The 26,334-nt window shown below is 44.9% G+C and overlaps 2 protein-coding genes across 13 annotated transcripts in view; one reads left to right on the top strand and one right to left on the bottom strand.

Annotated features, from left to right (window-relative positions):
• Positions 1 to 875: 875 nt before the first annotated feature.
• LOC124015252 (insulin-like growth factor-binding protein 4) lies at positions 876 to 16,788 on the bottom strand. The gene is made up of 4 exons (XM_046330355.1): positions 15,596 to 16,788; positions 3,873 to 4,036; positions 3,184 to 3,309; positions 876 to 1,392 (listed from the first exon to the last, which is right to left on the bottom strand). The coding sequence occupies exons 1-4, from the start codon at positions 15,954 to 15,956 to the stop codon at positions 1,255 to 1,257; spliced, it is 789 nt and encodes a 262-aa protein (XP_046186311.1). The 5' UTR covers positions 15,957 to 16,788; the 3' UTR covers positions 876 to 1,254.
• Positions 1,893 to 26,334, top strand: part of LOC124015251 (zinc finger protein Aiolos-like) — a 31,371-nt gene continuing 6,929 nt past the window's right edge. For 2 of the 12 annotated variants that reach the window (XM_046330354.1, XM_046330353.1), the window contains exons 1-3: positions 20,730 to 21,285; positions 21,430 to 21,494; positions 21,696 to 21,854. In XM_046330354.1, coding sequence (XP_046186310.1) covers positions 20,954 to 21,285; positions 21,430 to 21,494; positions 21,696 to 21,854 — 556 coding nt within the window. In that variant the 5' untranslated portion in view covers positions 20,730 to 20,953. Of the gene's footprint in view, positions 2,113 to 17,886; positions 17,938 to 18,291; positions 18,366 to 20,359; positions 20,701 to 20,727; positions 21,286 to 21,429; positions 21,495 to 21,695; positions 21,855 to 26,334 lie in introns of those variants that run through there. The other 10 variants (XM_046330345.1, XM_046330348.1, XM_046330346.1 and 7 more) reach the window with 10 other exon arrangements.

The following is a 26,334-nucleotide window of genomic DNA, read 5'->3' on the forward strand; positions in this document are numbered from 1 at the left end:
CCACACGTGCTACAATCATGCAAAGTCACACTACATTAGTCCATGAAACAGTCAGGCGGGTGAACTACAGTAATGCTCCCACTGAGATCCGTGTATTTACTTGTATGTTTTATTTCATCAATGCAGTATAAAAACTTGGAGATATTTGTGTGACAACTAGACCGTATTTGTGGTCAGTCACACATCTATGCTATTCTAAGATCGCCCCCCTCATCTGGGAGTTTGTATCTCTGTCTCCTTCTAAAAACAATCCCCCAAGAAGCACAGGAGAAGAAAAAACACTTATTTTTTTTGGCACAATGAGTGTATAGCACCACTATAAACGACACAATACTGCCAACAAGCAGTCTCTTGGTTAGAAAGAAATCCTGTATATAGAAGCATATTCATACAAACATGAGAGCAGCAGCATTGGCATCTTAGTACTTCAGCCCCAGCTGGAGAAACAAGATTATCCTATCAGCGGTGTACAGAGTCCTGAGCCCAGCTATGATGCCAGTCCCCCTGGACAAATAAGCCAGAGAGAGAGAGAGCTCCCAGTCAAAGAGAAGGGGGGAAGTGGAGAGGAGGGAGCGTAGAGGGGGGATAGCGGTAAAGCACATCTATTCTGGGCTCCTCTCAGAGGTACGGTTTATTCTTTCAAAAGTAATCTCTCTTTTCACTTCATGTCTCCAAGTGTTGTGAAAAGCTGTGGCTTATCATCAATTGGTAATTCTCTCTCTCTCTCATACACACTCCCAATAGTCATTATTTTCCACAGCTGCTGCTGAATGGTCGATGGTGAGTCATGTTAGGACACTTAACTCATGCGTAAAGATTTTCTGTTTTTTTTTGTTTCAAAGAGGCTAAGAGATGGAAATCAGAGTTCAACTAGACTACACTAAACCAATGTTGTCCTGTTTTGAGAAGAATGTTTACAACACTTTTATTCGGGAGTCTGTTGTTTGCCACTTGTTATTTAAAGCAAGAGCATCTGCCTAACTTCACAGAATCATAAAATACACACATGTGCTCAAAAAGATGCATACAGACATACGCTCACACACGAAAACAAACAATAGCAAAATAGCAAAATTATATGGTTTCCTTTTATCTTTTTCATATCAAGCAAGTACCGTTAGCCTCACGTGAAGTGGGGCTTTAGGGTTAAGTCCTTTCCTTCCATAGTTGTAACTAAACAGCACCAGTAGAATTTGGCTGGCCCTAGGCCCTAGCCCTAGCCCTGGCCCCCCAGGGCCCCCGCCGGTCCCCTCCTCACTCTCTCATAGGTACAGTCATTAACTGGTGGCAGTCCAGTTCCCCCCGCAGCTCCAGGGGCCCTGGCAGCCTCATGCCCGTCTTCTGGTCGACACACCAGCACTTTCCCCGCTGCCCGTCACGTGCTGGCTGGCACTGTAGACACAGGAAACAAGACAGGTGTCAGTCACAAGCTAAATGGCATTTGTTGCACGATAGGCATATGATACAAATCAATGGCATAAGGTAGGGGCCTCCAAATACATTCAGCAATGGACCGATTTTTCCTTGAGCAGATGGTCCGGGGCTGGAACATAGTTATAAATCATTTGTACACTGCAAATTGGCCGCAAGAATCTCAAACAGAGATATTTCATTTCAAACCTTGATTACATTGTGATACGATCACATATGTCTCTCTATTTATGCATGGAAATACTTGGGAACAGATTTCCTCAATTAAAATCACTTTGAGCTGATTTCCTGGTGATTCTATAGTATTTTATGTCCAACAACGAAATATATATTTTTGGTTCAGAAAACTTGTCTCAGAAAACCGCAGGTACTCTGGCATAAACTGTTGATGTTTCTTAATAGCACTTAAATTCCATTAAAGCTGGATTACTTAACGGTGAAACGTCACGTCCGTTTGTGATATTACAACAACGAAGAAGTTACTGCAAACAACAAACACTTTTTGTCATCCTCGAACATCATTGCAAACAACGATAGAAAAGCGCAATATGTACTTCAATCATTTTTTTTACCATGCCGCACGACTCTCTTCAGCTCCGGAAACAAAAACCAAAACAATAACAACAGTGGGAGGGCGGTCAGTGGCGATGTTTCCACCCTACTGCGGATTCCATCTTTAAGGTACCTTCAAATTCAAACCACTGTTATATTTGACATTGTTCCCTTTGTCAATCACTTTCTCTCAAGCCCCTCAATCTCACCAGTGTGAATGTGGATCAATTGAATAGAATCTCAAAGTTATAGGAATCATAACCTGAGTGATAAATATCTGTACGTAGCCTGGGGTGGTGTTGAAACACCCCATCAGCCTGGCTCAACTTTCCTATTGAAATTCCTCCTGTGCAATGAAAAGATGCCAGATGACCTCTCATAACCTTAGTTATGCTCACAAAGGGTGCCGTAAAGTTCCACCACAATGCAGTTATAGTTCAACAGTGAACAGATGCCTTTTGCACACTATAAAGAGCAGACAAGGGTACATTAACTGTGTTGTACAATCAAGTCTGACCCCAGACTCTGATGCCCTTGGCAGGGTAAGACTTTTACCACTGACTGACTCTGCTACGCCTGTTGCTTCGTAGCGTATTCAGCTCCACAGAGCAACGAGCCTTATCGAGCTCCGTGTTCTCAGATTCTTCCCCGTCTTATCTACAAAGTCGCCCATTTCAGACGTAGCGGAGAAATAATTGCTTTTTTTCGAAAAGCTAATGACATCTATCACTGCAGTGAAGCGATTACTGTCAGCCCTTTTAGGTTAACCACTGTGTCGTGTTGTACGTGCACGGTTCAGCGCGGTTTTTCTTTGGTAAATCACTTTGCTTGTCTGTAGATGTAGAGTCTTGGCAGTAGAAAATGCTCACAATAAACAATGCTGTTACAGGGCCATTGTGTGTTTTGGCTAATAGAGCCGTGACAATGTTAGAGGGGATTGTTTGCGTGGTGTGTTCTTATGCGCCTGTCTGATACCAGATCGAGTGAATGATAAAGACCTTCTACACAGACTACCTGGATAAATTTCTGCATCCAAAATGGCACGATATTCCTTGTAGTGGTCTACTTTTTTGGCAGTGGCCAATAGGGCTCTGGTTAAAAATATAAATAAGGTGCCATTTCAGAGTGGGTCGGAGTACTTCCTGAATAGTGCATAATATAGATACCATTGGGATAAGGACTCCTTGTCAGTCGACAAACCTGCTTGGCATGGAAGTCTCCGTTCTTGTCACAGTTGGGTATGGGGATACTGTAGAGATCCTCATGGGTGCGAGTGTTGGACACCAGTCGGTCCAGCGCTCTCTGCAGCTCAGCACGACATGGAGCCTGAGGACGACCAGTGGAATCAGTCGGAAATCTGTTCAGCGACCATTCCACTCCTTGCCACTCCCGTTATGTTAATCTTTGGCATATGACACGGAGAATAAGGAGTGGAATGTTAGCTAAACAGACTGGTACCCAGGCTAGTGTCGGCCCATGTAGATGTTTGGGCATGCACGCCCATGTATGCTTATACACGTCCATGTAGGTATCTGGAAATGGCAAAGAGTTTTATACGACCCTTTTGTCGTTGATTTCAGTGAACACCTGTTTTTACGTTTCATGAGATGACCATGAAATGATGAGGGCTGGAAATAGCGAATAGGTTACATGCCGTTTATAAACCCAACTGCTAAACTCATGGATTTGGATCTGTCCTTAGACCCGTGTCGGTCTAGTAACAAGACTCAACTGGACTCTAGTTGAAAGCTATGGGGTGACATTCCTTTTCTTACATCCAGCACCTGCTCAAATACTTTAAATGTGCGTATGTAATGTTTTCCTACACGTAACCTTTAGCTGTGGTCTTTTCCTTATATACGGAGGCGAACGGTGGTTGGTGCGCTCACCAGGGCAGCCTTTGGGTCCTCCCTGGCGTTGTTGCTTCTCTGGTTGGTGGATTTGGCGGGGTGGCGGGCCAGGGTCTTCTGGATGCAGCGCTTGTCCTGGGGACTGCAGCGGATGTTGCTGTTGTTGGGGTGCTCAGGGATGGTCTCACCGTGCCGGTCCATCGCTGTGGGACACAACAGTTAACATTGAGTCGCAACACTACAAGTCACCAACATTTTATTGAAGCCTTTATTTATCCAGTAAGTCCCAGCAATGTCAATAGACCTTCTTTTTTTTACCAGGGAAACCTCTAGAGCTACAACCTACACAACACATGAAAGATTCGCAATCCCAACCCGTACAAGGTCGCAACTCATACAGTGGAGAGAACAAGTATTTGATACACTGACGATTTTGCAGGTTTCCCTACTTACAAAGCATGTAGAGGTCTGTAATTTAAAAAAAATCATAGGTACACTTTAACTGTGAGAGACGGAATCTAAAACAAAAATCCAGAAAATCACACTGTATGATTTCTATGTAATTAATTTGCATTTTATTGCATGACATAAGTATTTGATCACCTACCAACCAGTAAGAATTCCGGCTCTCACAGACCTGTTCTTTTTTCTTTAAGAAGCCCTCCTGTTCTCCACTCATTACCTGTATTAACTGCACCTGTTTGAACCCGTTACCTGTATAAAAGACACCTGTCCACACACTCAATCAATCAGACTCCAACCTCTCCACAATGGCCAAGACCAGAGAGCTGTCTAAGGACATCAGGGATAAAACTGTAGACCTGCACAAGGCTAGGATGGGCTACAGGACAATAGGCAAGCAGCTTGGTGAGAAGGCAAGGTCTGGGGCTCCATGCAAGATCTCACCTCGTGGGGCATCAATGATCATGAGGAAGGTGAGGGATCAGCCCAGAACTACACGGCAGGACCTGGTCAATGACCCGAAGAGAGCTGGGACCACAGTGTCAAAGAAAACCATTAGTAACACATGGATTAAAATCCTGCAGCGCATGCAAGGTCCCCCTGCTCAAGCCAGCGCATGTCCAGGCCCTTCTGAAGTTTGCCAATGACCATCTGGATGATCCAGAGGAGGAATTGGAGAAGGTCATGTGGTCTGATGAGACATAAATTGGGATTTTTGGTCTAAACTCCACTCGCTGTGTTTGGAGGAAGAAGAAGGATGAATACAACCCCAAGAACAGTATCCCAACCGTGAAACATGGAGGTGGAAACATCATTCTTTGGGGTTGCTTTTCTGCAAAGGGGACAGGTCGACTGCACCGTATTGAGGGGAGGATGGATGGGGCCATGTATCGCGAGATCTTGGCCAACAACCTCCTTCCCTCAGTAAGAGCATTGAAGATGGGTCGTGGCTGGGTCTTCCAGCATGACAACGACCCAAAACACACAGCCAGGGCAACTAAGTAGTGGCTCCGTAAGAAGCATCTCAAGGTCCTGGAGTGGCCTAGCCAGTCTCCAGACCTAAACCCAATAGAAAATCTTTGAAGGGAGCTGAAAGTCCGTATTGCCCAGCGACAGCCCCGAAACGTGAAGGATCTGGAGAAGGTCTGTATGGAGGAGTGGGCCAAAATCCCTGCTGCAGTGTGTGCAAACCTGGTCAAGAACTACAGGAAACATATGATCTCTGTAATTGCAAACAAAGGTTTCTGTACCAAATATTAAGTTCTGCTTTTCTGATGTATCAAATACTTATGTCATGCAATAAAATGCAAATGAATTACTTAAAAATCATACAATGTGATTTTCTGTATTTTTGTTTTAGATTCCGTCTCTCACAGTTGAAGTGTACCTATGATTAAAAAAATCACAGACCTCTACATGCTTTGTAAGTAGGAAAACCTGCAAAATTGGCAGTGTATAAAATACTTGTTCCCCCCACTGTATGTGTCACACCACAAGTGTTGAAACAATAGGCCATTTTTGACGAGTTTCTCTGTCAATTACGCCTTCTCTCAGAGGCTTTTCGCAATTTGATGATTGCATGAAAATGTATAATTTAATGTACCTAATTTACAGTATATCACTGATCTGACCCAATGCAAATGTTGTCATACCAACAGAGAGATATCTTTCCATAAATATGTGAATGTGACCAATAACATTTGATTTGATTTTTTATGTATTTTTTATTTCACCTTTATTTAACCAGGTAGGCTAGTTGAGAACAAGTTCTCATTTGCAACTGCGACCTGGCCAAGATAAAGCATAGCAGTGTGAACAGACAACACAGAGTTACACATGGAGTAAACAATTAAGTCAATAACACAGTAGGAACAAAAAAAATGATGAAAATACCATGGTGAATTGTAGGCTAAGAACCAGGCTTAGCATCAAGGACAAACAGTGGCGTTCCCACTCAGAGGGGTACAGTACAGTAAATGACCCCCCCCCCCCTCCTCGCTGCCTGCCTACCCATTGTGGCCTGTGCCACATTTACCTTGCAATAATTCTCCAGTTCTATGGCCCTGCAGGCAGCCAGCTGTTTCCTCAGGAAACTGCCCCCACCCCACTTCCATCTCCCCTACAGCAACAAAAAAAAAACCTCACTGTGCCAGATGGAGATTGGAAGAGGGTATTTTGCAGTGTCACAAGGTGCCGGTGGGCAAACGTATGGAGTGTGGAGAGCTTTACAGCTGTTTTGTTCTGGCTTGACTGTTCACCTGTGGCCTTTGCAGGGTTGGTTGGTAACTCAAACACATTTTATTCCCCCACCAACTGTTCTTTGCTGTTCTGCTTGTGACCTTTCATGGGTTGGCACTGCAACCATAGCACCCAGAGCCTGGGCTTTTGTGCTTTGTCTGTCAGATCACTGGAAAGATCAAAGCACGAATGGCGTCTCACATCAGTGTGGCATTAATACCAGTTGCTTCTGGGAACCTACTTTCTGTCATGGTCAGATCTTCTGCATTGCTCTCTCTGACCTTTCCACATTTACCAGGGGAATTCCCCTCTGTAATTAGGATTCAATAGCAATTAGCTATCAACAGGTTTTGTTGTGGAGTTATTTTTGTTATTGAACAATGGATAGACTAGCCTACTCATGAGGTAAGGTGGCCTTTGTCTGTTTCAGACTCGGGGTAAGGGGTTTTGCCATTAGCTATTCTAGTCACATTTCAGTAATGACACGAGAGGTTTACATTTCTATACCGTACCTCTCTACATGAGGTTGAGGTGAGGAAGTTGATCTAAAGTTGATTGACAGGCTGTGTTCTGCCGACCGGGGGTTTGTATGTTTCTGTTGGCCTTTACTCATCAGCACTTTCCGCCAGACCAAGCACGACTTCAGCTGTTTTCCCGTCTCCCTATAAATCGTTCTTTCCCTCTTTTGCCATTTAGCCAGTTTGCCGAATCCATGCTCCTTCGGAGTGCCATTTCATACAAGCCCAACGTTATTTAAAAGTGGGTCAGGGGGTGCCATGTCCTGTTTGCTGCCACCTCTGTTCTCCGGGCAGGAAGCTGCTGCTTCGGGAGGATTGTGTCAACATCTCCGTTTCAAACACAGGCAGGCTGAGGCACAAGGCAGACTGCTGTGATGAATAATAGAAAGGACGGGGGGGGCGCACTCCGGGGGACGCACTCCGGGGGAAGCACTCCGGGGGGACGCACTCCGGGGGAAGCACTCCGGGGGGACGCACTCCGGGGGAAACGCTCCGAGGGGGAAAATAATCCAAGTAATAATCTTCTTTTATTACAAATGGATCATGTTAAACAAACAGGAGGAAGAAAAGTCAGGGCCAGAACCATTTCGGCTAGATTCCTTTGTCAAGGGCGAAAGCGAAGAACACAAGCATGGACAGTCTGCGGTGTTCACTCGCATCCAACCCCAGCCACAGGTGGATAGCCAAGATAAAGAAAGACTCGGTTTTACGACTGTTCTGATAAAGGTTCTATCATTTCCCTCTGTTTTTGACAGCGTTTTTAACAAAAAACCCTAAAAAAACAAAGGCCGTGAACATGTCAACCCGGGGAGGTTCGTGTAGAGTTCATGTGGGGTTCAAGAGCTGCTGGATCCCTCGAACCGTCGGCATCTACCGTCGTATCGTTGAATTAATGCAGACTTGTCTGCCACCGACCCAGTTGCAAACCGTTTTTCGGCCATTTGCTCTGACTTGACCTTCCTCCGGCGAGGTGTTTGCCAGGGAATGTCGGCGGTGTGTTTCCCCACTCCCAGCCCACCAGAGGTTCAGAGGGTGGCATGGAACTCCACTGTTCCAGTTGCAGCTGTCACTGGGAGTCTGGATGGAGCATGTGTACTCGTCTCAACACTGTCCCGGGGGACATGTCTGGCTGCTTAGGCTGAACTGGGTTACGCTACATAGCATTATAGCACGTCAGCTAGCGAGACGCTTATCGTCGGCCGTCATTGCATCAGTGGAAATCTTGGGTGAGGAGACAGTGGGCGTTTGGCACGCTTGAATGTAAATAGTGCACGTGTGACACAATTTGTCGCCCACTGCATATCTTACGTCAAGTCGTTGCTCTTTATGTAAGCTGGCAATAGCACGAATGTGAACAATGTGTTGAACTAGCTTATTGGTCCATAGTGCTTTGTGTGGCATATTTCTGTACTGTAAAACAACACAGGTGGAGATTATTACAATAAAAAGGGATGCGCTCAAAACTACCCTTCCCCTTTTTTCCCCCTTCAACTATCATTTGACTTCTCTGCTTAAGCCATGAAGCAGCCGTGAATCGAGGTAGGTACCCCACAAAAGTGGGCCAAAATGATTTACCCATGAAATAAGAACTGAACCACAATTACTGGTTGGTTTGGGTGTTTTTTTGCTCATGTACAGTAAGGATATCCCACAGAACAGGATCATGCACCAAAATACAGCAACATAAAACATTACAGCAACACACCACCCGTGCCAACAGTAACACTGTTCGTAGTGATTAAGCACATTTTGATTGCAGTATATTTGAGTCTCTGGCTCATTAGATAAGTGAGTCATTGAATTTATACATGAAATGTTTAGTGTGCAAACTGTGCGTCGATACATGACAACGGGCTTAACTCAGAATGAACGAACGACTGTTCAAACAATGCACCATGGGCTGAGTCCCCTGCCAGATGTTCCCCTGCCAGATGTTCCCCTGCCAGATGTTCCCCTGCCAGATGTTCCCCTGCCAGATGTTTGTGATATACGTGTTTGCATGGGATGTTTCCAAACAAAGCATGATGGGAACGGCTGCTGTTTAATACACAGATGAACTCAGACTGTTTACGAGGGACTTTGATCTCACTGGGCTCCGAGGATTAGGCGTATTTGAATTTGACGACCAGCTAGCGAGCGCTCATCATCGCTCTGTGTCGTTACTCGGCGTCCGTTGGTTTGTTTGTGCATCTGTGTCTCCGCAGCTCTGACACCAGGGGGGTCCACGGAGGGATCGATTAGCTAATCACATTTACTGAGTTCTGCTGCAGAAAGCCCAGCTGTACAAATGGGATAAATACCCAAAGTAAGCAAATAATAAGGACCTAAACACGGACATCTGCAATTGGTTTGCCCTATTCCCCAACATATCCTCATTGGCCACAGAGAAATGATTGAATCAGTTTCATCATTCCAGCGAGCACACAGACAAGTGTTTTCCTCACATCGTAAGAAGATCAGGAGTTGTGGGATGGTTGACAAGAACAGATGGCTGACTAGAAGTGCCACTGATCGGGCCTCTGCCTAAAATGCAGATACATACTGTGCATCAGACACATGTGGCTCCTTTCAGCTTACCACCAGCGTGAACGGCATTCGCAACATGTCAGTCATGACATTCCCATTGACACCTGTATCTGCTTGTAAGTACTACACATTTCCGAGTTTAAAAGGTTCGCGGAGCATTTGAATTGAATATGACACCAAAAGAGACCCCGTCGGAATGTTTGAATGGATTCCAAGCCCCCATTAATGATTTCTAAGAATCAGGATTGCGAGAGAGTTTCCAAGAATCGGTTATTAGGGAACTGCATGAGATTTGCAGGACATGATAAGATGCTAAATGTACTCCAGTACTTACAGTTGCTATGGAAATTGAGTTTACGAATACTGCAGCTTTGAACTTGAAGGAATGTAACAGAAGGCAGAGAGTAGATAGCATCTGGGCATCTATCCCTCAGATTTAAATGGTCTGTGCGCCTGGCCATGGAAATGGTAGGCTAGCTTTGGGAAAAGTTTATTGACAAAACGTGTGAAAATGTTATATTCCGAGTATTGACCGTTTCATTGGGATGCTTTCTGGTACATGTGCTGTCAATTCAGGATCAGTCATACTCTTCCCACTATGGTGTCCTTGTCTTTGGGAATCCGTTCCATAAAAAAAAAAACTTCTATTTTTATCAGACATGCTCACTGTTGCTAGGTCTGGGGCAGTGCGGGAAGCGTCTTAAGGAGATGTACCCCTCGGTTGAATAATGGATAAAACCGGCAAAAGTGCCACAAAGGAACACGTACACTTGTGGCTTGGGTTTTTCTCATACTCCCTCTCTCTTCCTCTCTCTTCCTCTCTCTGTTCTCTCTCTCTCTCTCCCGTTTCTTCCTGTCCGTCTGGCGCATGGGGTTTCAGAGGCGCTGCACTGAAGTGTTGATGTACGACTTATTGAGTAGGGCTACGTTGGGGGGTACTTTGCTTCATGACAGGACTCGGGGGGGGGGAGTCGAGAGAGTTTCCGAGAACTCCCAAACCGCTGAACCTTAGCACTTTAGCCCACTTCGGCTTCTGCGCCGCTCGTCTCCAACGGACAGCACAAAGGCGTGGATGGCGAAGTCATTCAGTAAACAATGTTTAGGGAAAAACATTCAGCCAGATTAAGCCATTCAGAGGACGGTACGAAGCCAAAACCAAGACCGTCCACCTTTTTATCATGCACTAAACAGCTTTCCCCCTCTCTCTGATTCCGTTTAGTCACGCTATGTGCTGGCCTAACCTAGGCTGGCCTCGCACAGAGCAGAAGGCTCTCATTTCTGCTCTGGCAGCAAGCGTGCCGATGAGCTCATCCTGGACGGTGGGCGATGCGCTCCAGGGCAGGGGGGCAGGGGGAGAGGAGCAGCAACCCACCCAGGCCCAGGGGGAAACTGATGCAGCAGTGCTGGACGGTGGGCGATGCGCTCTGGGGCAGGGGGCAGGGGGAGAGGAGCAGCAACCCACCCAGGCCCAGGGGGAAACTGATGCAGTGCTGGACGGTGGGCGATGCGCTCCAGGGCAGGGGGGGGAGAGGAGCAGCAACCCACCCAGACCCAGAGGGAAACTGATGCAGCTGGACGGTGGGCGATGCGCTCCAGGGCAGGGGGGGGGAGAGGAGCAGCAACCCACCCAGGCCCAGGGGGAAACTGATGCAGCAGTGCTGACTGGAGACTTGAGTCTCTGGAAGTGCTTTCAAAATGGCACCCTATTCTCCCTAAAGCAGAGCCCTACTTTTGACCAGAGAGCCCTGAGAATAGAGTGTGCCATGTCAGACACAGCCTGGAAGTTGAGGGCTGTTCAAGTCTGTCCAAAGTCTCGCCTTGCTGTGCTGCTTGGAACTGGGAGATAGTTCACCTTCATTACCGATAACCGTTGGAGGTCCCGGCAGCGGTGCTGCTGGTGAAAGAAGCGATGTTGGAACAATCCGTGTGGATGAAATCTGGAACAAATGAGTGAATGGCTTCGTAGGCGGTGCGTTTTCTTTTTAACGATCGCTACCAAACTTCTTTGGCATAATAGAAATCGCCACCGTGAAAGACTGCCTACGAGTTCCCCCTGCTTTGGAAGGGGAGAGAGGAAGAATAAAAAATTAAAAAGGCAGGAACAGTTTCATCTGCTGCCATCTGAAGAATACGATGGAACAGGAATAGCAGATAAGCCATACAGTATTAGATGTTAAAGTGGAACCAGACCTCTGCTGCTGCAGTAGGAAGAAGAATGTGACTACCGTGAGAGGAAAAAGACAGGGGTTGTATCAAGATGTCTGCAGAGGGAAGTGAACAAGACATCTCCAGTAAAAGAGGAGCCAGTCAGTCAGACATCTGCAGTGCCAGTGAAGAGGAGGAGGAGGAAGAGGAATGGGGGCCATGAAGAGAGTGAGAATGAATTACTGATTGCAGAGAGCTCTAATAGCCTGAGAATGGCCGCACTCCATTACAGAGTAATTTCATACAGGCAGACAGGCAGCTTTTATTACCTCCTCTTGTTAAACACACACACACACACACACACACACACACACACACACACACACACACACACACACACACACACACACACACACACACACACACACACACACACACACACACACACACACACACACACACACACACACACACACACACGGTTCCCTGCAATACAACACACACACACATGACCACGTATTAACATGCTGAAATCAATAACAGGATACACACAGAGATGGACATACATTCACACATATGGTGCATACGCCAACATATACTGCAGCTACATCAGTACACTCATGCATACACTCTCAAATATATACACATACACTTATAATGTACTCTCACACATTTACATTCAGTTCACGCTCACACAGACACTGCATGACCAAGAGCATGTGGACACCTGCTCATTGGACATCTAATTCCAGAATCATGCTATAACAGCCTCCACTCTTCTGGAAAGGCTTTTCACTAGATGTTGGAACATTGCTGCAGGGACTTGCTTCCATTCAGCCACAAGAGCATTAGTGAGGTCGGGCACCGATGTTGGGCGATTAGGTCTGGCTCGCAGTCAGCATTCCAATTCATCCCAAAGGTGTTCGATGGGGTTGAGGTCAGGGCTCTGTGCAGGTCATTCAAGTTCTTCCACACCAATCTCAGCAAAACATTTCTCTATGGACCTCACTTTGTGCAACAACGAGGCTGAGCCGTTGTTGCTCCTAGACATTTCCACTTTCCAATAAAAGCACTTACAGTTGACATGGGCAGCTCTAGCAGGCCAGAAATGTGACAAACTGACTTGTTGGAAAGGTGGCATCTCATGACGTGCCCTGTTGAAAGCCACTGAGCTCTTCAGTAAGGCCATCTACTGTCAATGTTTGTCTATGGAGATTGCATGGCTGTGTGCTCGATTTTATACCCCCGTCAGCAACGGGTGTGAATGAAATAGCCAAATCCACTCATTATAGCACGTCAGCTAGCGAGATGGATGACATACCTTTGTATATATAGTGTACGTACACACACACACACACACACACACACACACACACACACACACACACACACACACACACACACACACACACACACACACACACACACACACACACACACACACACACACACACACACACACACACACACACACATATACACTGAACACACGCAAAAACACATGCATACATATACAAACCCACACACAGAGCACGGAAATTTGATCACGCTTGTCGCATCCGATGTGAGTAAGACCTTTAAACAGGTCAACATTAACAAGGCCGCAGGGCCAGATGGATTAACAGGATGTGTACTCCGAGCATGCGCTGACCAACTGGCAAGTGTCTTCACTGACATTTTCAACCTCTCCCTGTCTGAGTCTGAAATACCAACATATTTCAAGCAGACCAAGAACACTAAGGTAACCTGTCTAAATGACTACCAACCCGTAGCACTCACGTCTGTAGCCATGAAGTGCTTTGAATGGCTTTCATGGCTCACATCAACACCATTATCCCAGAAACCATAGACCCACTCCAATTTGCATACCGCCCTAACAGATCCAAAGATTATGCAATCTCTATTGCACTCCACACTGCCCTTTCCCACCTGGACAAAAGGAACACCTATGTTAGAATGCTATTCATTGACTACAGATCAGCGTTCAACACCATAGTGCCCTCAAAGCTCATCACTAAGCTAAGGATCCTGGGACTAAACACCTCCTTCTGCAACTGGATCCTGGACTTCCTGACGGGCCGCCCCCAGGTGGTAAGGGTAGGTAACAACACATCCGCCATGCTGATCCTCAAAACGGGGGCCCCTCAGGGGTGCGTGCTCAGTCCCCTCCTGTACTCCCTGTTCATTCATGACTGCATGGCCAGGCACGACTCCAACACCATCATTATGTTTGCCGATGACACAACAATGGTAGTACTGATCACCGACAACGACGAAACAGCCTATAGGGAGGAGGTCAGAGACCTGGACGTGTGGTGCCAGGACAACAACCTCTCCCTCAACGTGATCAAGACAAAGGAGATGATTGTTGACTACAGGAAAAGGAGGACTGATCACACACACCCATTCTTATCCACAAGGTTGTAGTGGAGCAGGTTGAGAGCTTCAAGTCCCTTGGTGTCCACATCACCAACAAACTAACATGGTCCAAACACACCAAGACATTCTTGAAGAGGGCACGACTAAACCTATTCCCCCTCAGGAGACTGAAAATATTTGGCATGGGTCCTCAGATCCTCAAAAGGTTCCACAGCTGCACCATCGAGAGCATCCTGACTGGTTGCGTCACTGCCTGGTATGGCAACTGCTTGGCCTCCGACCGCAAGGCACTACAGAGGGTCGTGCGTACAGCCCAGTACATCACTGTGGCCAAGCTTCCTGCCATCCAGGACCTCTATGCCAGCCGGTGTCAGAGGAAGGCCCTAAAAATTGTCAAAGACTGCAGCCACCCTAGTTAGAGATGGTACTCTCTGCTACCGCACGGCAAGCTGTACCAGAGTGCCAAGTCTAGGTACAAGAGGCTTCTAAACAGCTTCTATCCCCAAGCCATAAGACTCCTGAACATCTAATCAAATGGCTACATAGACTATTTGCTTTGCCCCCCCCCCCTTTCACACTACTGCTACTCCCTGTTATTATCCATGCATAAGTCACTTTAATAACTATATTATTATTTTACTGCTGCTCTTTAATTATTTGTTCTCATTCTTATTCTTTTTTAAACTGCATTGTTGGTTAGGGCTTGTAAGTGGGCATTTCACTGTAAGGTCTGTTGTATTCGGGCGCATGTGACAAATAACATTTGATTTGATTTGATACATCCATACACACACGCCATACTATCCCCACAGTACTTCTCTCTCTGAGCGATACCTTTTCTGCTATGTCTAAGGCAGAAGGTGCCCTCTTGCTGTGTACGGCCGGGTGCAAAACAGCGGGGGGACTGTGTGCTCTCAGGTCAGGCCATGCGTGAAGAGCTGGTGTGTGTGCTCTGGGCCGAGGCTTAGCGGAGATTAGAGCAAACAAGCAGCATATTGCCACACCCTCCCCAGCTCAGGTAAGAGCAGGGAGCAGGGAGAGAACACTCTGGCCCAGCCCCGGTACCCTGGCCCAAAACTGCGTATGGTCCAACTGGACCGGCTAGGATCCAACATGAGAGAGGGAGAGAGAGGAAGAGAGAGTGTGAAGAGACCAACCAGTTCGCCAGGCTTGATTTTACAGCTACATCCTGTTGTATACAGTACTAACCTGGAAAACGACTGAGGCTATTGAGGTGGCGGTGTTCTCATGCACACATGTCCTAGTTCTGGGTAGGCGTGCCAGTGCACCACTAAGAGTGTTGCGCACAGTAGCCGAAAATACGATATGGAGAGTCGGACCACAACTGAAGAAAAGAAGGAGGGATAACATAACGCATCACCCTTTTTTAACAGAGGGTGACCCCCAGTGATGCCACCTGCACATACAGCCACATCAGTGGACAAGCGTTAAAGATACCGGTATCCCGCAACCACACCTTCCCTATTGTCTCACCTGAGTTCTCTTCCACATCCCTCTCGTCGGTGCACACTCCCTGGCCATGCATGAGCGAGTGGAGGGGCCTCTCCACATTCCGTGGCGGATAGCAGCGGAGTCCGGTGCCGCAGCGGGGCGAGTAGACGCCGCAGTGCACCCCCTTGGCCAGGGCGCAGGTGGGGCAGCAGCCGCAGCCCGCCTCCCTCACCGTCTCTTCGCAGCTGCCATCAGGCAGCTGGCAGCTGGCCAGCCGCTCCTCGGAGCACACGGGGCAGCGGATGGCCTCCTCCGTCAGACACAGGGTCGCCAGCGAAAGGGCGCCCACCGCCCACAGGCCCCAGCAGGGTGGCGCTATAGCCGCACCGCCACCTCGCACCATGGCAGTCCCGAAGGCGTGATCTCAAATCTTTGCCCTCGATTTCTCTTGCACTTCCTGCAGTTTGTTTGTTAGTATTCCTTCTGTTTCTCTGCTCTCTCACCCACAACTGTTTGGTCTCTGCTTTAGTTTTGGAGGGTAAGGAATGGGAGGGAGGCGGTTGGAGGGTTTGGTCTTTGATGTTGCCTGCTGGTTGGTGTTGCGGGTGGCAGGGGTTTTGGCAAGAGTTGGAACACAATGTCCCCGCTGTTTTACCTCACCGTTTCTTAGGCTTGATTTCCTAGCCCTAGGATGTTTGGGAGGTTGGAAAAAGAATGCAGGTTGATCAAAGACTGTTAAATATCTAGTCCTTGCTCTCCCATGCGACGAAAGTCTTTAAGTCTTTGAGTCGCACAAAGTGGTTATTTGTTGGGAAGTGGAACAAATGTCCACTGGTCTATTTAGGTGAGTCTTTCTCCCTTCAAGAAGAATTCACACAGAGCCCCTGAAGCCTTTTATAATGCAAAGAGAAAAGTCTGTGGTTTGCCAATGTCCAGGTGTAGGGAAGGGGCGTCAAGTTTTTCAAGTTGAGTAGCAATTTCCTCGTCCATATGGGGTGCAGTGCAATGGGTTGCTCCTGAGAATGGCTCTACACGAGTGGTTCCTCTTGGAATTTATACTGCTGGCCAATGGACACGCCTCCTTCTTCAGGGGGAGAGGAGCTGAAAGGCACAGGGAAGAAATGCCAGGCTCAAGCGCTCGCGCTCTCTCTCCCTCACTCTCTCTTTTCCTCTTGCTGTCGCTCACTCATGCTCGCACACAGTCACACACACACATGCTCTCTCCCTCACGTTTTCTCCCTCAATCTTGAATGCTCGCACAGAATTGCAGGGAAGAAAGACTGAGCTGAACCACCCTCCACACACACACACACACACACACACACACACACACACACACACACACACACACACACACACACACACACACACACACACACACACACACACACACACACACACACACACACACACACACACACACACACACACACACACACACACACACACACACATTCACTCTCTCTGTACCCACTCTCACTCTCTCTTTTCCTGTGTTGAATATTCACTATGTTGAGTATCTCACTTTTTGTCCCCTTATAACACAGAATCACACCGACAAAATATGTAACTAAAGCCTTCCCCTCTCTCACATTTCAGACTCAAGAGCTGGCAGCACCTTCACCCGAACACAATGACTGTGAACACAAAAAATTGCTAACTCGCATCATTACAATAGCTTGCCGTGAACCACTAACCCCTACTCTCCCCTCTCTCTCTTTCTCATCCCCCCTCTCTCATTCTCTCTCTAAATACACACTAGCCTGAACATGAACTTGCACTCTGACACACAAACACACACAGGGCGAAAAACGTATCTGGAAAACTATTATTCTCACTTGCAGTAAAAGGCATTCATACACACACAAAGGGGATAAAAGAAACCACTTCCATGCCATCTTAAACTCTCTTTCACACACACACACAGACATACACCTCTAGCTAATGACAAAGCATTGTTGAAATAACAAAGTTTGGGCAACCTCATGTCTCTTTCCTGCACATGGCTGTGGTTAGTGTGGCCCGTGTGTGTGTGTTGTGTGAGAAGACGAGTCCATTAGGGACCAGCATCCCTCTTTTCCTCCGTCTGCATCTGCCCTTTACTCACTCACTCACTCTCCATTCAATTCAATTCAAGGGGCTTCATTGGCATGGGAAACATATGTTTACATTGCCGAAGTAAGTGAAAAAGATCATTAAAAAAACAAAAGTGAAATAAACTCACTCTCTCTCTCTCTCTCTCTGTCCCTTTCTCTCTCTCTCTCTCTCTCTCTCTCTCTCTCTCTCTCTCTCTCTCTCTCTCTCTCTCTCTCTCTCTCTCTCTCTCTCTCCAGCGAGCTGTGCGGTTCAGCTATAAAAGGCCAATGGACAGTGCCCTCCACGTGGTAGGTCTTAAAGGCCTTAAAAAAAGCCTCCCCTCTCCCACAGAGGGCTTCACCAGCTAACTTTGAATTACACCGCTAGCTGGGAGTGTTTTGATTGTGGGTGTATGTTTGAAAATTAGAGAATGTAAATTAGTAGGCCGCCAGCGTGTGTCGGTGTCTTTTGTGTACGTGTGTGTATATGTGTGTGCCCAGGATCTTTCTCATTCACAACTATTTGGTTCCAAGGCTTTCAGAGGGCTGGAACGACGCCAATTCTCTTTTATGTTCCTCTGCATGTGTTTTAGCATGGTAACCCAGCATGTATTGTAATGCCTTTATGTGCTTTCCTTCCCTCTTTTTTTTTTCATTCTTCAGACTGGTGGCCCGCTGCCATAGGCTGGGCCATGGGCCGTGGGCCAAACCTCACTAGGCAGTGTATTACCACTCAGGTGGGTGGTACGTGTTATTAGCGATGAGATTCCTTCATTCCCCTCTCTCAATAAATGAGCAGAAAACGACAGGGGCATGCAGCAAATGTCTCAGCGTTCTGCAAGAAACCAACGTCTAGTCTCGCACAGTGAATGTATGTATTTTGCTTTTTGGACGACATCAGTAGTCCTCTTTACTGATGTAGTGGGCCTCATTGATATTCAGTACAAATCCCCCCATGAACCATTATTGCTTTTTGGTAATACCTTTTGTCATTTCTATCCAAGTCTCTTGGTATAGGGGCCATTAAGTAATGAATAACAAACTATTACAATATTGGAACACATACTGTAAATAGTACAATAAAACCTTTCTTCAACTGTTTGCTTTTGGCATGTCAAATATCTTATTCAAGGCACAACTCGAATAAGTGAATAAGCCTGTACTGTAACAGCGGTAGAGAAATCCACAGGTGTCATCAGTGGAGGTGTTTATTGGTCTCCCATCTCTCATGAAATAATAAGGCCAACTGTAGTGAGCTCGGGCTGCTGGATAGGTGGTATGCCATTTATGAGGTTTGTGTGTGTGTGTGTGTGTGTGTGTGTGTGTGTGTGTGTGTGTGTGTGTGTGTGTGTGTGTGTGTGTGTGTGTGTGTGTGTGTGTGTGTGTGTGTGTGTGTGTGTGTGTGTGTGTGTGTGTGTGTGTGTGTGTGTGTGTGTGTGTGTGTGTATATGTGTGTATATGTGTGTATATGTGTGTATATGTGTGTATATGTGTGTATATGTGTGTGTGTGTGTGTGTTTGTGTGTGTGCGTGTGTGAGAAAGAGAGCGAGAATGCTCCCTGGTCTCTCCGTGGTTACAGATGAAGCCGGGTGTGATCCGTGTGTGTGTAAGAGACAGGGATACAGCATTGGGTGCTGCCTAGGTCAGTTGGTGGATAGTTAGCAATGAGGCCGGGAAAGGGGGTGAGTCAGTAACATGCGGTCTGCTTCAGCCCTCGCAGCAAATTTCCCAGATACGATTGTGATTCTGTTAGTCAGTGTCCTACAATACACACACACCTGATTGCTTGTCCCAAGCTGCAGTAAAGCACTTTTTGCTGCTCTGTATTAGATCCGAAATGGCCAATGCCACAGCTCTAATGAGCACATATTCACACACACAGTATAGGCTATAGAAAGTGATGATCCCGTTATAACCAAAAGGTTACCTGTGGTAGACAGAACAAAAGGTTACCTGTGGTAGACAGAACAAAAGGTTACCTGTGGTAGACAGGACAAAAGGTTACCTGTGGTAGACAGGACAAAAGGTTAACTGTGGTAGACAGAAACAAAAGGTTAAGTGTGGTAGACAGAACAAAAGGTTACCTATGGTAGACAGAACAAAAGGTTACCAGTGGTAGACAGCACAGAAGGTTACCTGTGGTAGACAGAACAAAAGGTTACCTGTGGTAGACAGAACAAAAGGTTACCTGTGGTAGACAGGACAAAAGGTTACCTGTGGTAGACAGAACAAAAGGTTACCTGTGGTAGACAGAACAAATGGTTACCTGTGGTAGACCGGACAAAAGGTTACCTGTGGTAGACAGAACAAAAGGTTACCTGTGGTAGACAGAACAAAAGGTTACCTGTGGTAGACAGAACAAAAGGTTACCTGTGGTAGACAGGACAAAAGGTTACCTGTGGTAGACAGCACAGAAGGTTACCTGTGGTAGACAGAACAAAAGGTTACTTGTGGTAGACAGAACAAAAGTCTGTTTGAGCCGGTAGACCACATTAATGCATCAATATCCATTACCCAAACAAACGTTTCTTCTGACAGCATTACCATGCTTGGTCATGGTCTATTCATGCAATCAGTGGATATGTTTACTGGCAAATTATTAAATAATTGGCAGGGATACATGCACAAAAACACTTTAAATGGAAAGAGGAGGCAGTAGCAGTCTTTGGCCACAAGGTGGGTTACTTGTATATTATTCGGAGCCCGTCGTTGAACGTCTACTGTAATATCCTGTTTTGATCGATCGTAGTCATTCATATCATAATGATAAATCCATGCATACATGTATAACGCATATTCACCACTTCAACCTCCATTCTTAAAATGTCTTCACTCTAGTCTTCCTATGCCATTACAAAGTATTTCCATCACTTCGTTTAGGCAACAAAAAAATCAGTCGCCTGTTCCTTTAAGACGGTCTCCAAAGTTTAGCGTATGACGTCAACCTTGGCTTATCCATAACGCGAGGCGATCCAGTGGCGGAGAAGGGAATCTGAACGGCGGGAGAGACAGGTGAATTTAAAACTGGACGTGAGCGCTTCAGTATCAGGGGGGAGATACACACATTACAGGTGAGACGTTTTAAAAAGAGATTATGAAAACTGCTGTTGTCTTCCCCCAGTTAAATATATTTTTAACAGGAATGTGAAATGGGAATAGGAAGATAAGCCTCTACTGTATAGAAAAAAACGGAATAGTTCACATTAAAAGAGGTGCATTTAGCTATAATTCAAAAAGTCTTGTGATAATGAGAGTTTTATATTGTTTTAAGCATGAAAAAACCTATGTGTGCTGTAAGAAATAGGGCTTAACTTTGTCAAATCAATGAACTACCTCAATGGCAGGGTGTCTTTTCTGTTGAAAAATGAAATAATATGCTGGAGAATTGTATGGCTACATTGCTGTAGAAGTGTAGAATTGTCTCTTTCACAGTTTTCTATTTGCATCATCTTGGCAGGAAATGCATGTTCAGTGATCGTCATATTTTTTTTTCTTCTTCATTTGAATGAACTGCTAGGGTTGAGCAATGGACCATGCACGGACAATTTACCACACATTTATTTAGTCGTTTTCATGGTTGTTTTCATGAACATTTTTAACATTTTATTTACATATTGCATTGCGTATGCCCTACTTAGTGGCTTATTGCATGAAAAGTAACTAATTCCATGGAAATATGCCAAATGAAATCAATATTATTTTGCCTATAATAACTGATTTAGTGCTTTCTGGGGTTTATGTTAACTTTTGCAGTAATGGGTTGATTGGCACACTGCCTCTTTTGTGTTTTATTTCCACAGAGAATCATTGAAGATGAACACAGAGGAAAAACAAGAGCTCAAGTCATCACAAGATGAAATGATGGGTATGACAGCTTTTTTCAACGTAGAACTTTCACTCTAACTTATATTCCATACCGTAGGCTAATCATCTTTATTGTTGCAAAAAGGATGTGGTCATAAATTGACTTTCAAAAAAAAATGATGCCCCAACAAAAAACGTATACGGTTTGAGATGTATGTTAGGCTCCGTATTAAAGACTAAGATGGCGATGGTCTCTTCACAGACGTTAGCAGCGCCGTGACAGATGAGAGGCCACGGGCAGAGGAGGTGGAGAGAGGAGAAGGGGCAGGGGAGAGACAGGGAGAGGAAGAGGAGGCCCCAGGGAAGACCTCAGAGAGTGGAATAGAGTACTCAGAACCCACAGGAAACGAGGGAATGACAGGTACAAAACACGTGTTGATGAGAATATTGCCCCAAAACCATGCTGTATTGACTAGCTTACCCACTTGCGCTCAATACTCAACCGACCTATGGGATGAAATGCACAAGCCATTGGGCTTAACAGAGGCAGTGAACAAAGGAGGTCAGACGCCCAAGACCACCAGTGTTAACAAGACATTGACTCCGTTTTACAACCTGAGTTAGAAGAGTTGCTGGTAACACTTTATTTTAAGTGTCTGTAAAAAAAGAAAATTAATATATAATATTAATAATTACTTAGACATGTATAAACCATTTATGAATCATTACTAATCATAAGTATACATGCGTTTTATTTGCAGTCCCTAATCTAAAGTGAGCACAATTGATACTTTATATGTACTTTATACATGTTTTGAGTGAGCAGTGTAATATCTCACAAAAAGACGGGCATGCCATTGGTAGACATTCCTGCAGTACCTGGTAAAATAATAGGTACACAACACAGGATGTTTAAGGAAATATATATACATGTGTGAACTTACTAACATTTACAGATGTGGGAGTAATGATAAATAAAATGGTGAATAAAACTGTTTTATAAATGCCTTATAAATGGTTTATTATGGCCCCTTAAATAAAGTGTTACCGGTGTGGTGTAAGTCTGCTGGAGCTACTACTGGAGGCCATGCGCTTCCTTATTTTAGTCTTTTGCCACAGCTACACAGTCGGGGTGTAACCCTGTAGCTCTGAATTTCTACTGAAGCGCGCCCTGCGGTTCACTGCACTCAGGCCCTGGACTCTATATGGGGACTCTCTCTGTGAAAAGTTTCCATCGCACCTCTGAGCGCTTTGCATGACAAGGAAGAGCATCAGCCACCGCTGAGACCACAATGTGGTTTCTGGATGGCATATAACTTGAGTCTCGACAGGGGTTGGTTGACTCTCAGCAGGGACAGGCATTGCAGGCCAGAGCCCAGGTCTTGACGTGTACACAGGTGCAGTTGTAGGATATATAGACTGTAGGACTTAGGGGATAGCCTATACACTGCAGGGCTTGGGATTTACTTGTATGGTATGAGGTGCACACTTGCAGGGTTTGGGTCTTAAACTTGCAATGCTTGGGGTGTAGGCCTACTCTTGCAGGGCTTATTGGTGTGGGGCTTGGCGATATGGCCCAAATATCATTTCACTATATTTTTCTCATTTTTGATGGTATGGCGACATTTGACAGAATTGTATGTTTCTGAACAATTCAAGTTCCAAATATGTTTTAGAAGTAGGACATGACCCTAGAATGGCAACAAATTCTGATTTGTTTTTTATTCGCGATCAATCAAACTAGGACAATACTGACAGTGAAGTAGTCCATTTGTTGAACTTTGTTGAAGTTATTTAGCACTGTATGAAAAACATCTTTAAATATGGTATTTGAAAAATCCATACCGGTATGTAGGTATTCACAATATATCACCCAGCCCTATATTGGTGTACATTTGCTGGGTTTGAGTTATGCACTTTTAAGGACTTGGGTTGCACACTTGTGTGGTTTGGGGTATACACTTCTAACTTGAAAAGGCAATGCTACACTTATGGGGAGGGCTATGCTCTCAATCTGTATGATCAGAAGATGATGAAGCATGGCTGTTGTGTTCTTTTCTTCGACGTTGACTGAGAGGTTTCTCTTTGCCGCTTTGTCTCTGCCCTGGTTCTGGTTTCTGAGCATTGAAAGGAAATGCCTTGCTGTTATCTACGAAAAACATCTCCTAAATCTTTCTCTGGCAGTCTGCCTTGTCTTAAATTCGCCTAACCAAACTAGGAGACGGGCTGGTGTCAATATTGTAAAATATTCTAAGCGTAAATACAAATGTAGAGGTGGAGATGTGACGTTTATCACAAAACCTTGTAGAAGTTTCTGTCTGATGATTGGCCCCGTGGAGCTCTGCTAACCCAGCTAGCATATTTGGTGTTTTGGAAGTTGTGGGAATATACAGTACCAGTCAAAAGTTTACTATTTCCTACATTGTAGAATAATAGTGAAGACATCAAAACTATAAAATAACACATATGGAATCATGTAGTAACCAAAAGAGTGTTAAACAAATTCTTCAAAGTAGCCACCCTTTGCCTTGATGACAGCGTTGCACAGTCTTGGCAGTCTCTCAACCAGCTTCATGAGGTAGTCACCTGGTATGCATTTCAATTAACAGCTGTGCCTTGTTAAAAGTTCATTTGTGGAATTTCTTTCCTTCTTAATACATTTGAGCACATCAGTTGTGTTGTGACGAGGTAGGGGTGGTAAAAGACCAAGTCCATATTATGGCAAGAACAGCTCAAATAAGCAAACAGTCCATCATTAATTTAAGACACAAAGGTCAGTCAATGCGGAACATTTCAAGAACTTTGAAAGTTTCTTCAAGTGCAGTCACAAAAACCATCAGGTGCTATGATGAAACTGTCCCTCATGAGAACCGCCACAGGAAAGGAAGACCCAGAGTTACCTCTGCTGCAGATGATACGTTCATTAGAGTTAACAGCAGCCCAAAAATGATTTTCACAGAGTTCATGTAACAAACACATCTCAACATCAACTGTTCAGAAGAGACTGCGTGATTCAGGCCTTAATGGTCGAATTGCTGCAAAGAAACCACTACTAAAGGATACCAATAAGAAAAAGAGACTTGCTTGGGCCAAGAAACAAGATCAATGGACATCAGACCGGTGGGAGTCTGTCCTTTGGTCTGATAAGTCCAAATTTGAGATTTTTGGTTCCAACCGCCGTGCCTTTGTGAGACGCAGAGTATATGAATGGATGATGTGTGGTTCCCACCGTGAAGCATGGAGGAGGTGGTGTGATGGTGACACTGTCAGTGATTTATTTATAATTTAAGGCACGCTAAACCAACATGGCTACTACAGCATTTTGCAGCAATACGCCATCCCATCGTATTTGCACTTAGTGGGACTATCATTTGTTTTTCAATAGGACAATGACCCAAAACACACCTCCAGGCTGTGCAAGGGATATTTGTCCAAGAAGGAGAATGATGGAGTGCTGCATCAGATAACCTGGCCTCCACAATCACCCGGCCTCAACCCATTTGAGATGGTTTGGGATGAGTTGGACCGCAGAGTGAAGGAAAAGCAGCCAACAAGTGCTCAGCATATGTGGGAACTCGTTCAAGACTGTTGGATAAGCATTCCAGGTGAAGCTGGAGTGTGAAAAGTTGTCATGGCTAAGTTGAAGAATAAAAAATATATTTTGATTTGTTTAAAACTTTTTTGGTCACTACATGATTCTAAATGTGTTATTTCATAGTTTTGATGTCTTCACTATTATTCTACAATGTAGAAAATGGTTTAAAAAATAAGAAAAACCCTTGAATGAGTAGATGTGTCCACATTTTTGACTGGTGCTGTATATTTTCAGTTTCACATTGGTTGTGGGAACGAAGCCATATGTTTCCTGACTGGTAAAAATGAAAGTTTTTTAAATGTTATGAGAATGTTTTATTTTTAAGTTGCAGGGAGGTTATGAGAATGTTTTACTCTGGTTCCTTGAAAGTTTTCCTGGGAGGTTTTATTAAAGCTCTGAGAATGGAAATGATAGGTTATTTGGAGGTTTTTTAATAACTTCCTTAATCCTTTGAATGTTTCAATAACACTTAATAACACTGCTATCTTATTGTGGGTTCACTTTTTTAAAATCCAAGCACAGATAAGACACATGAAAATCAATTTCCTTATGAAGCAGTACTTATGCAAACACCTTTATTTTTTATTGTGACACACCATCAGTGAAGATTTGAACCAATAATCTTCTCTTCTCTAACCATGGAATTAGTCCACTGCGCCACCAGGATGGAGCTAGCATACCATACAAGCACTCATTAAGATCAGGTGTGGCCAATTAGTGGGCACGGTCAACACACCTGAACACCATTAACAAGGTAGAGTTTAGAGAGAGTTTTGTTGATGCTGAGGGCGAAATGTAAAAATGTAAATCTCTGAACGTTATGAAAGTGTTATTTTTGTTATGGAAAGTATGTTTTTAAATTACATTCTTAGAACCTTCTCTGAACATTACAACATTATGGTTCTCGGAACAATTTGAGAACATGTCTTTTAAATAGAAGCATGAGGAAACTTGTAGGAAACGTAATTGATGACGTACTGAAATTCCCACAGAAGAACATTGTTTCTTAATGTTCTTGGAACAATTTGAGAACATTACTTTAAATGGAACCATGAGGAAACCTGTAGGAAACGTTATTTTGAAGTAATGAAATTCCTGAAGAAGAAAGTTGTTTCTTAAGTTTCTTAACATTCTCTCAACAATTTGAGAACATTCCCAATGTCAAACCATTTGGAGAACGTTCCTAGAACATTACTAGCAGTGAAATAAAATGTAACCATGTTTGAACATTTAGAAAACATTCTGTTAAGGTAATGAAACACCAAGAAAATATATATTTTTTTTTTGTGAAGTTCCTTAAATGTGC

Source organism: Oncorhynchus gorbuscha, linkage group LG26 (assembly GCF_021184085.1).
Source record: "Oncorhynchus gorbuscha isolate QuinsamMale2020 ecotype Even-year linkage group LG26, OgorEven_v1.0, whole genome shotgun sequence".
Lineage (NCBI taxonomy): Eukaryota > Metazoa > Chordata > Actinopteri > Salmoniformes > Salmonidae > Oncorhynchus > Oncorhynchus gorbuscha.